General features: G+C 37.7%; 1 protein-coding gene across 1 annotated transcript; it reads right to left on the bottom strand.

Moving 5' to 3' along the window:
* Window positions 1-4,201: 4,201 nt before the first annotated feature.
* LOC129504493 (cytochrome b-c1 complex subunit 2, mitochondrial-like) lies at window positions 4,202-11,915 on the bottom strand. The gene is made up of 4 exons (XM_055317214.1): window positions 11,875-11,915; window positions 7,687-7,782; window positions 6,139-6,167; window positions 4,202-5,618 (listed from the first exon to the last, which is right to left on the bottom strand). The coding sequence occupies exons 1-4, from the start codon at window positions 11,913-11,915 to the stop codon at window positions 4,270-4,272; spliced, it is 1,515 nt and encodes a 504-aa protein (XP_055173189.1). The 3' UTR covers window positions 4,202-4,269.

Raw genomic sequence — 11,915 nt, forward strand, 5'->3', positions numbered from 1 at the left:
TTGTTCTTGTTGTTGCCTTTGCTTTTGCTGTCAAATCCAAAAAATCATCACTAAGATCAATATCAAGGAACTTACCCCCTATGTTTCCTTCTAGGAGTTTTATGGTTTCAGGCCTTACATCCAATCTTTAATCCATTTCGAGTTAGTTTTTGTGTATGGTGGAAGACAGTGGTCCCATTGTATTATTTTGCATATGGTTGTCCAGGTTTCCCAACACCATTTATTAAAGAAAATGTTATATATTTCTGGTGCCTTTGTTGTAACTAATTGACCATCTATGTGTGGGTTATTTCTGGATTCTCTATTATTTTTTATTGATCTATGTGTTTTTATGCCATATCATAGTGTTTTGATTATTATAGCTTTGAAACATAATTTGAAATCAGGGAGTGTGATGCCTGTAGCTTTTTCTTTTTCAAGATTGCTTTGGTTCTTCAGGGTTTTTTGTCATACCATACAGATTTTTGGATTGTTCTAATTCTGTGAAAAATGCCATTGGTATTTTGATAAGGATTGTATTGAATCTGTAGTTTGCTTTTAGTGGTGTGGACATTTTAACAATATTAATTCTTCCAATCCATAAGCACAGAACAGTTTTCCATTTGCTGTATTATCTTCAGATTCTTTCACCAGTGTCTTATAGTTTTCAGTGTATAGTTCTTTACCTACTTGGTTAAATTTTTCTTAGGTACTCTTATACAATTATTTTATGCAGTTACTTTTTTCAGTGCAATTGTGAATGGGATTATTTTCTTAATTTCTCTTTCAGATACAACTGAATCAGACACAACCCATTTTTTTCGTATATTGATTTTGCATCCTATGCCTTTACTGAATTCATTTATTAGTTCCAACAGTTTTTTGATGGAGACATTATGGTTTTCTGTGTGTAATATGTCATCTGCAAATAATAAGTTTTACTTCTTCCTTTCCAATTTGAGTGAATTCCCCCCACTTTTTTTTTTTTGGCTTAATTGCTCTGGTTAGGACATACAATATTATATTGAATAAAAGCAGTGATAATGGGCTTCCTTTTATTTATTTATTTATTTATTTATTTATTTATTTATTTATTTATTTTTATTTATGATAGTCACACAGAATGAGAGAGAGAGAGGCAGAGACACAGGCAGAGGGAGAAGCAGGCTCCATGCACCGGGAGCCCGACGTGGGACTCGATCCCGGGTCTCCAGGATCGCGCCCTGGGCCAAAGACAGGCACTAAACCGCTGCGCCACCCAGGGATCCCGATAATGGGCTTCCTTATCTTGCTCCTAATCTTGGGGGAAAAAGGTTTCAGATTTTCACTATTGAGTATGATGTTACCTGTGAGCTTGTCATATATGACCTTTATTCTGTTGAGGTACATTCTCCTTACACCCAATTTGTTGAGTTTTTATCATTTGAAAGGATGTTGAATTTTGTCAAGTGCTTTTTCCATATCTGTTGAGATAATCATATAATTTTTATTCTTTATTTTGCTAATGCGGTGTATGGCATTGATTTGTGGATGTTGGACCATTATTACATCCCTGAAATGAATCCTACCTGCCTGTGGTGTATGATCCTTTTTAGTTATTGTTGAATTTGGTTTGCTAATATTTTGTTGAGGATTTCTGCATGTATGTTCATCAGGGATATTGGCCTATAATCTTCATTTCTTATACTACCCTTATCTGGTTTTGTATCAAAGCAGTGTTGACCTTGTAAAATGAGTTTAGAAGTGTTCTATTTTTTGAATGAGTTTGATAAGGATTGGTATTAATTCTTCTTTAAACATTTGATAGAATTCACCAGTAAAGCCATGGTCCTGGGCTTTTGTTTGTTGGGAGGTTTTGGATTGCTGATTCAATTTTCATACTGGTAGTTGGTCTGTTCATATTTTCTATTTCTTCATGATTCGTCTTGGTAGATTTATGTGTTTCTCAGAATTTATCCATATCTTCTAGATTGTCCAATTGTTGGTGTATAATTGTTCAGAGTAGTGCTTTATGATCCTTTGTATATCTGTGGTATTGGTTGTAATGTCTCCTCTTTCATTTCTGATTTGAGTTCTCTCTCTTTTTTTTCATTAGTCTAACCAAAAGTGTTTGTCTATTTTTTTTTAAAAAATACAGCTGTTAATTGATCTTTTCTACTGTTTTAGTATCTATTTCTGCTCTGATCTTAGTTATTTCCTTCCTTCTGCTAACTTGAGGCTTAATTTGTTCTTTTTTCCCCCTAATTCTTTAATAAAAGTTAAGATTACACTATACTATAGTGTCTCTTAAGTGTGTCATTGCATTATGTCTAAAAAACCGTACATATCTTAATTAAAAATAATAGATTTTTAATGTATGTTCACCGTCACCTGAACTTTTAGCAAGTCACAATCACTGTTCACAGATCAACATAAAAACATAATAATGAAAAAGTTTACCAAATTGCCAAATTGTGACACAGATATGAAATGAGCAAATGCTGTTGGAAAAATGATACCAACAGACTTGTAGATACAGTATGATACAAACCTTCAATTTCTAAAAAAGAAAAGAAAAGGGGGGGAAACGAGAAAGCACTATTTGTGAAGTGCCATAAAGAAAAGCACAAAACAAGATATGCCTAGGTGTACTTATTGCCATTGTGTTTGTTGTTTCCTGCCTGTTCAGTAATTCCTTTGTTCTTTCATTTCTTCTTCTGTTTATTTGTGATTGGATGATTTTCTGTAGTGGTATGTTTAGATTCCTTTCTATTTATTTATTTATGTGTGTGTGTGTTTACTATAGGTTTTTGCTCTGTGGTTACCATGAAGGTTACATAAAATTATTTATATATTTAAAAAATATTTTATTTATTTATACATGAGAGACACAGAGAGAGAAGTAGAGACATAGGTAGAGGGAGAAACAGGCTTCCTATGGGGAGCCCCATGCGGAACTCAATCCCAGAACTCTGGGATCACGACCTGAGCTGAAGGCAGATGCTCAACTGCTGAACCACCCAGGTGCCCCTGCTGCTTATATTTTTAGGTTTATTTTAAGTTGATAACAACTTAAATCCAAATGAATGCTAAAGGTCTGCATTTTTACGCTCCTTACCACTCTTTGTTTTCGATGTCACAATTTACATTTTTTTGTCTTGTGTATCTATTTACAAATGATTGCAACTATAGTTATTTTTACAACTTTTGTCTTTTAACCTTCATATTAATTAGTAATTTATCCACCACCTTTACAATATTAGATTATACTGAATTTTATTATGTATTTACCTTTACCAATTAGATTTATACTTTCACATTTCTCTGTTACTGATGAGTACCCTTTCATTTCAGTTTAAAGAATCTCTTTAACATTTCTTATAAGGGCAGGTCAGTGGCGATGAACTTCTTTAGTTTTTGTTGGTCTGAAAAACTTTCAATTCTAGCTTTGTTGGATACCGTATTTGCGGTTGGTCGTTGTTTTCCCTTCAGCATTTTTAATATAGCATCTTACCCTTTCTTGGCCCATGAGGTTTGTTCTGAGAAATCTGTTCATAACATTCTTTTGTGTGTGGTTAGTTTCTTTTGTTGCTTTCAAGATTGTTTTTGATTTTTGACAGTTTCATTATAATATATCTTGGTAAGGTCTTCTTTGGGTTGTACTGACCAGGGAATCGTTCAACATCATGTAACTGGATGTGTGGAAACATATTTTAAAGTCTTTTGGATAGATACCTAGAAATGGAATTGTTGGGTCATGGGGATAAGCATTTCTTTAAACTGATTAGAAATGGCCAGTTGTCCAGACTGATTATTCAAGAGTTATAATTGCTCTTCATCATTGCTAACACTTGGTACTGTCAGTGCTGAGTACTCAATAGGTACTAAATATGTGGATGTTAACTAATCACCCCATTCATTTAATTTAGATTTGCCCATACTTCCAATTTTACTTCTTCCTAAATTAAAAACAAAAGAGTACCTTTGGATCTCTTTACCCAGGTCATACTATCCATTGCTTTTGACCCTTTCCTTCATGGTTAACAAAGTACTCCAAATATAGTAGGCATTCAACATAGTTAAAGACTGATTCTTTGCTTTATAATTCCTTTTTTTTTTTTTAACATTTAAACAGAATGTTTTATTGACTTTAAGTCAGCTGGGAACAAAAACCTGTATTTATGTTCTAAGACATTTCATCTCATTGGGAAAAAAAAGATAAATGTTATATTAGAGATTTTTGACTTTCATGTGTTTTCTGCTCTGGGTTGAGAAAGCGAACAGCTCTTCCCTGAAAGATGTGTTTCAGTATTACAACTCATCAACAAAAGGTGTATGGCCCAAATTTCCGCTTGCTGCCATGGACTTCTGGCCAGAAACAAACTTCTTTGCAGCATTTACGATATCAGCGTCAGCTACGGAATCAATCTGCTGAAGGACCGTGGCTGGCGGCGTGTACAACCCAGCAACCAGCGCCTGGGACCCGACTTCATCCAGGAACCCCTCAGAAGACTCCACTGACATTAGGTAGGCAGCTTTCAGCTTGTTCTTGGCAACCTGGACATCTACACTGGAAAGGTTTCCTTGAGCAACTGTTTTTACTTGATTATAGGCAGCCTTGATAACATCTCCAGCTGCAGCAGCCTGTGAGATAGTGTAAATCCCAGAGAGGCCGGAATCAGAGTAACTAGCGTTAAAAGCAACAGCCTGTCCCTTGGCAACAGCCTGATATAGGGAACTGGTGGGATTGCTGCCCCTCTTGACGTGTGGTCCAGCACCAAGGACATACTGGGGAACACTAAATGCATTTGCTTCTGTACTTCCTATGGCAGCACCTTCTGCTACAAGAGCCGCATGAACAAGACTGTCTCCATTCTGCTCTCGGATTTCACCTCCACCGTATCTGGCCTTTGCACCAGGTAAACCAAGCCCGCCCCTCATGTTGAGAAACTGTTCCGCAACTTGCTTTAGAACAGGGTGACCCACACCAAGTCCAATCAAAGCCATTCTTGCATTTGTGAAATGGTTCTGAACATAGTAATGCAACTCATCTGGTGTCACTTTTCCAATCCTGTAGTCAGGACAATACAGGGAATTAGCCAAGGCATTTCGGTAAGCTGCAGCATGCATATTTTCAAGGACATGAGCCTGTGGGTTCTGAAAAGCCACAGCTTTGTCAATCCTTAGCTGAGACTGAAGGGCAGCCACTTCCCAACGATGAAATTCTGGTGATGTGGTGACATTGAGCAGGAACTCCATTAGAATATCAACATCATCCCACAGGCATTCCACAGTGTAGGCCATATTTTCCCTGGTTGAAGTCACACTTAATTTACCACCAAGTGCTTCAATTCCACGGGTTATCTTGAATGATGAAGCTCCTTTTGTAGTCAAACTGGATGCAAGACGAAGCAAATGAGAGGTTCCTAAGTGGTTGGAGTCCTCATATCTACTGCCTGCTTTAATAAACAAACCAATTCTTGATGCAGGAGCATAGTTTTCCAGAGAAGCAATCACTAAGCCATTTGGTAATTTGGTAAACTCAAGGTCCTGAGGATGTAAAGGCACTCCTGCAGGGGCAGCTGTGGCTTTCACTTTGGGAGCAACTTTCAGGGAATAAAATCTCAAGAGGGACCCGGCTCTCCTCAGCAGCTTCGTGGCTCAAGTTTGCTCTGCTCCACAGGACCCACCGGCTTGAAGGAAAGCAAGATGGTGGCCGAGCTGCCTTATAATTCCTGTACAAATATTCCAGATCCAGGGAGAGCCCACTTAAAACCCCAGGATATGCCAGGCTTCATATAAGTGTCTGAAATAGAAATCTGTTGTTACTGAGAAGGACCATGGCACTTTCACTCAGAATAATACCCAGGTTACGGCAAACAATTGGTACTGATCTCTCCCTGGAGATAGTTTGGGTATAGAGATTAAAAATGTTAATACACATTAATTTCTAGCAATTGGCCTGTTCTTCTCTCAAGGCCATCAGATCAAGACCAGTGGGAACAAGGCAGCAACTGTGAAAGCCAACACTGTAACATGTTGTCTTCTTCTCAGGCAGTGGGAGAAAGGGAGCAATTCCAAAAGAAGCCCTGGTCCTTTTCTCCTTCAGTGCACTTTCCTGACTTCCTGTAGCCACAGCTTCATCTAGTAGGGAGGATGCAGAGAGAGGAGCTTCTTTACCTTGCATGTCTAAACCTATTTGCAAGAATCTGCAGGGGAAAGTGGCAGAAATTAGCAGATTCTCGGGCCCAACACAGATATCTAGATGTCTGTCCACCAATTACTAGAAGTTAAAATAAAGTTAGCAAGGAAGGTTGTGAAAAGGGCAAAGTTTTCTTTAAAAACATGTGGGGTAGGGGATCCCTGAGTGGCTCAGAGGTTTAGTGCCTGCCATCAGCCCAGGGCATGATCCTGGACTCCCACGATTGAGTTCCGCAACAGTCTCCCTGCATGGAGCCTGCTTCTCCCTCTGCTTGTGTCTCTGCCTCTCTGTCTCTCTCTCTCTCTCATATGAATAAATAAAATATTTTTTTTTTTAAAAAACATGTGGGATAAAATGAAACACAATTTTTTTTAAAGTTCTGCTGACCTTTTTTTTTTAAAAAATATTTTATTTATTTGTTCATGAGAGACCCAGAGAGAGAGAGAGAGGCAGAGACCCAGGCAGAGGGAGAAGCAGGCTCCATGCAGGGAGCCGGATGCGGGACTCAATCCCAGAACCCTGGGGTCATGACCTGAGCCAAAGGCAGATGCTCAACCGCTGAGCCACCCAGGCGTCCTTAATTTTTCAAAATGAGTCATTTAAAAAAATTTTGGTGACCAGACATTAGAAGAGAATGCCATAAGGAAATATGTCAAACTGATGCATGCGTGCACGTGTGTGTGTGTGTGTGTGTGTGTGTGTGTGTGTGTGAAGGGGCAGTATGTAGGGCACTGGAAGCCACTGAAAGAGTCTTGTCTTTCTCTGAATGAGAGGAGAGGTCATAGGAAGGTGGAGAACAGGGAGTGATTTGGTCTAATTTACACTACCAAAGCCTCCTCCCACTGCTATCTATGGGAAGGGCAAGAGGCAGAGATACCTGTTAAGAGGCTACTGAAATAATCCAGAAGAAAGATGATAGGGGCTGGACCAGGGCAAGATAGTATAGATTGTTAGCAGTGATCTAATTCTCAGTTTACTTTGAGGTAATAGCAATAGAGTTTTCTGACACAATGGGTGTGGGATAGTAGAAAGAGGAAATGAGAATGACCTCAAGATTTCTGGTCTGAGAAACTGGAATAATGAACTTGCCATCCACTGAAAGGAGGACCTTAGGGGAAGCTAGTGTGACAGAATAGGGGCCTGTGGGGATATGAAGTTCAAGATATCTATTTGACATGCACCTAATAAGCTTGAGGAAATCATGGAAAATATGCAAGTACCTGGGAAGGAAAAGTGGGAAGAACAAGGAGAACAGGGGTGCCTAGGTGGCTCAGTTGATGAAGCATCTGACTCTTGATCTTGGCCAAGGTCATGATCTCATGGATTATGGGATCAAGTCTAGCATTGGGCTCCATGCTCAGCAGGGGGTGGGGTGTTCTGCTTGGGGATTCTCTCCTTCTGCCCTTTCCCTACTTGTACATACTTGCTCACTCACTTTCTCTCTCTGGAATAAATAAATAAATCTTAAAAAATGAAACAGGAGAACAGGTTTTTAACAAAAATCAGGATAAAGAAAACAGTCTCACCTCATTTTAAACATTATAGGATTAAGTTCTTGAACTCTGTTACTTTCCATCTCCCGAACCTCCTCTAGTAATGTTCTGTTGCAGGTATTTTTAATCCTGTAATATGTGGGAAAGATAAAACATAATACATAAGCTTTACACACTCTAAGCAACAATTTCTCCCCTCTTGGATAATACTGGACATCCATTGCCTATGGGCCATATGATGGGATGCAATGTAGCAGTCACTCTCCATATGAAACTAGACTTTATTTTCCTAGTAGCTATGAAACATTACCAGAGGCATACTGGACAGAGCTGGATAGTGCCCATTAGCAGCCAGCCACCCCAAACACTGCTGACTTTTCATGCAAGTCTGTAGATCTCAGTGTGTATCTATGCCATTGAGGGCCCTGACTCTGGAGGAGTCAATCTGTATGAATGCATCCAGACAATTGAAGATTCACAGGACTAACATAATTCTGTATGACTTTTTCTAGCATGGTCAGTATTCTACAATCTTGATTCTCAAATTTTCAGCTGTATGATACCTCTAATCCTTTCTTCAGTCAGAGAGACCTGGGACTAACTTTGCCATTTATGAGTTATAATGGCAGAGTGGATGTGTCAGAGCTTCATGTATCAGGTGTACATATTTCACTTGATATATGCAAGGCAGCCTAAACAAGATGCTCTCCATTTCTGTGGCAGCTTGTTTTCATTGGGTCCTTTCATGCTAATGGATGTCAAAAGAAAGCCAATGTAGTCATACTCGTATCAGACAAACTAGATGTTAAACCAAAGACTGTAACAAGAGATGTAGAAGGGAACTCTATCATAATAAAGGGGTCTATCCAAAAAGAAGATCTAACAACTGTAAATATGCCCCCAACTTGGGAACACCCAAATATAGAAATCAATTAATAACAAACATAAAGAAATCATTGATAATAATACAATAATAGGGAACTTTAACACCCCACTTACAGCAATGGACAGATAATCTAAGCATAAAATCAACAAGGAAATAATGGCTTTGAATGATACATTGGACTAGATGGACTTAACAGATATATTCAACATTTCATTCCAACGCAGAATACACATGGAACCTTCTCCAGAGTAGATCACATACTGAGTCACAAAGCAGCTGTGAACAAGTACAAAAAGATTGAGATCATACCATGCATATTTTCAGACCATGACATGACACTATGAAACTTGAAGTTAACCACAAGAAAAAAATTGGGAAGACCACAAATACATGAGATTAAAGAACATCCTACTAAAGAATGAATTGGTTGACTAGAACATTAAAGAAATTAAAAAATACATGGAAGCAAACGAAAATACAATAATCCAGAACCTTTGGGATGCAGCAAATGTGGTTATAAGAGGGAAGTACATAGTAATACAGGTCTACCTCAGGAAGCAAGAAAAGTCTCAAAGACACAACCCAACCTTACACCTAAAGGAACTAGAAAAGAGTAAATAAAGCCTAAAGTCAGCAGAAGAAGGGAAATAATAAAGATTAGAGCAGAAATAAATGATATAGAAACAACAACAACAAAAAAACCCCCAGTAAAACAGACCAATGAAACTAAGAGCTGGTTCTTTGAAAGAATTAATCAAATTGATAACCTCTAGCCAGACTTATCAAAAAGAAAAGAGAAAGGACCCAAATAAATAAAATCACAGTGAAAAAGGAGAGATCACAACCAACACCAGAGAAATAGAAACAATTATAAGAGAATATTATAAATAATTATATGCCAACAAATTGGGCAATCTAGAAGAAATGGATAAGTTCCTAGAAACATTCAAACTACCAAAACAGAAACAGGATAAAATAGAAAATTTGAACAGACCCATAACCATCAAAGAAATTGAATCAGTAATCAAAAATCTCCCAACAAACAAGAGTCTAGGGCCAGTGGAATTCACCAAAGTAAAGAAGAATTAATACTTATTCTTCTCAAATTGTTCCAAAAATAGAAATGGAAGGAAAATTTCCAAACTCATTTTATGAGACCAGCATTACTTTGATTCTAAAACCAGACAAAGACCTCACTAAAAAAGACAAATATCCCTGATGAACATGGATGCATTAGTTCTCAACAAGATACTAGCATATTGAATCCAACAGTACCTTACAAGAATTATTTACCATGATTAAGTGGGATTCTTTTCCTGGGCAATAGAGGTAATTCAATATTCACAAATCAATCAGTATGATACACCACATTAACAAAAGAAAGGATAAGAACCATATGATCCCCTCAATAGATGCAGAAAAAAACATTTGACAAAATACAGCAGCCATTCCTGACAAAAACCCTCAATGAAGTAGGACTAGATGAAATATACTTCAACATTATAAAGCCTATATATATATATATATATATATATATATATATATATATATATATGAAAGAACCACAGCTAATATCCTCAAAGGGGAAAAAACCAAGAGCTTTCCCTTTACTTTCAGGAACAAGACAGGGATGTCTACTCACAACATTGTTTCTAACACAGTACTAGATAGAAGTCCTAGCCTCAGCAACCAGACAGCAAAAAGAAATAAAAGGTGGGGTGCCTGGGTGGCTTGGTCAGTTAGGTGTCTGCCTTTGGCTCAGGTCATGACCTCAGGGTCCTGGGATCAAGCCCCACATTGGGCTCCTTGTTCAGTAGGGGAGTCTGCTTCTCCCTCTCACTCTGCCCCTCCTTGTGTTCACTCTCTTGCTCACTCAAATAAATAAAATCTTTTTTTAAAAAATAAAAGGCATCCTAACTGTCAAGGAAGAAGACAGGATACTCTATGTCGAAAATCTGAAAGACTCCACTGAAAAATTGCTAGAGCCAATACACAAATTCAGCAAAGTCCAACATATAAATTCAATGTACAGAAATCTGTTGCATTTCTATACACCAATAATGAAGCAGCAGAAAGAGAAATCAAGGAGTTGATTAATTTACAATTGCACCAAAAAGCATAAGATACTCAGGAGTAAACCTAACCAAAGAGATTAAAGATCTGTACTCTGTGAACTATAGAACATTTAAAAAAGAAATTGAAAATGACACAAAGAGAGGCGCCTGAGTGGCTCAGTGGTTGAGTGTCTGCCTTGGCTCAAGTCGTGATCCTGGGGTCCTTGGATCAAGTCCCACATCAGACTCCCTGCATGGAGCCTGCTTCTCCCTCTGCCTATATCTCTGCCTCTCTCTGTGTGTCTCTCATGATAATAAATAAATAAAATATTTAAGAAAAAAAAACCGACACAAAGAAATGGAAAAACATTCCATGCTCACGGATTGGAAGAACAAATATTGATAAAATGTCTGTACTACCCAAAGCAACTTACACATTTAATGCAATCCCTATCAAAATATCATTTTTTGGGCAGCCTAGGTGGCTTAGCGGTTTAGCGCCTGCCTTCAGCCCAGAGCCTGATCCTAGAGACCCAGGATTGAGTCCCACGTCAGGATCCCTGCATGGAGCCTGCTTCTCCTTCTGCCTGTGTCTCTGCCTCTCTCTCTCTCTCTCTCTCTTTCCCTGTGTCTCTAATGAATAAATAAATAAAACCTTTGAAAAAAGATATACCATTTTTTTCACAGAGCTAGAACAATCCTAAAATTTATATAGAACCAGAAAAGACCTCACATAGCCAAAGTAATGTTGAACTGTTTATGTGAGATGACATTTTTAAATGAACTGCCATATATTCATAGTACAACCAAGTTCATTTGTTAAGGTTCCTGTAAAATGCTGCCACTAAAGCCACTGAGCTTTTAGGGGCAGTACTTTTGGCTCTGTTTTATTTTCAGTTTCAACATATCATTTCCTTTACTAATCTATTTGTATTTCCTGCTTATATTCTATGATCCAGAATGATTTTAAAATCTTGGTACAATCCCAGGAAGACACTTAAATGAAAATTTAGCAAAAACATGAAATAATTCAAATGTACATATAGTTATATTTTAAAAGACTATATGTACTACTAAAATACTGTTTTTTTAGCTATGTAGCACTTACACTAAAGTATAAATTTCAAAGATTTCATAGTCCCCTTTTGATTTACGGATTTTCACACTTCTATTTATCATCTAACAAAAACAAAAGTGTGCTAAATTATCTTTACTTACAGGATAAAAGTGGCCTCAAGTAATTAAAAAGACAACAAAAAATTCAGGATAACTATTACTTGCCTTGAAAATGCAGTTGGGAACTTGCAGACCACCTTGGCCAT

This window comes from Nyctereutes procyonoides, unplaced genomic scaffold, assembly GCF_905146905.1.
Source record: "Nyctereutes procyonoides isolate TBG_1078 unplaced genomic scaffold, NYPRO_anot_genome, whole genome shotgun sequence".
Lineage (NCBI taxonomy): Eukaryota > Metazoa > Chordata > Mammalia > Carnivora > Canidae > Nyctereutes > Nyctereutes procyonoides.

Bases quoted from the DNA above. Each gene is read 5' to 3' on its own strand.
- LOC129504493 (XM_055317214.1), bottom strand. From the start codon at position 11,915: ATGGCCAAGGTGGTCTGCAAGTTCCCAACTGCATTTTCAAG. The intron at 6,168-7,686 runs GTGAGACTGTTT...TTTCCCCTGCAG, and splicing joins CCTATAATGTTTAAAATGAG to ATTCTTGCAAATAGGTTTAG. The intron at 5,619-6,138 runs GTAAAGAAGCTC...AGCAAACTTGAG, and splicing joins AATAGGTTTAGACATGCAAG to CCACGAAGCTGCTGAGGAGA.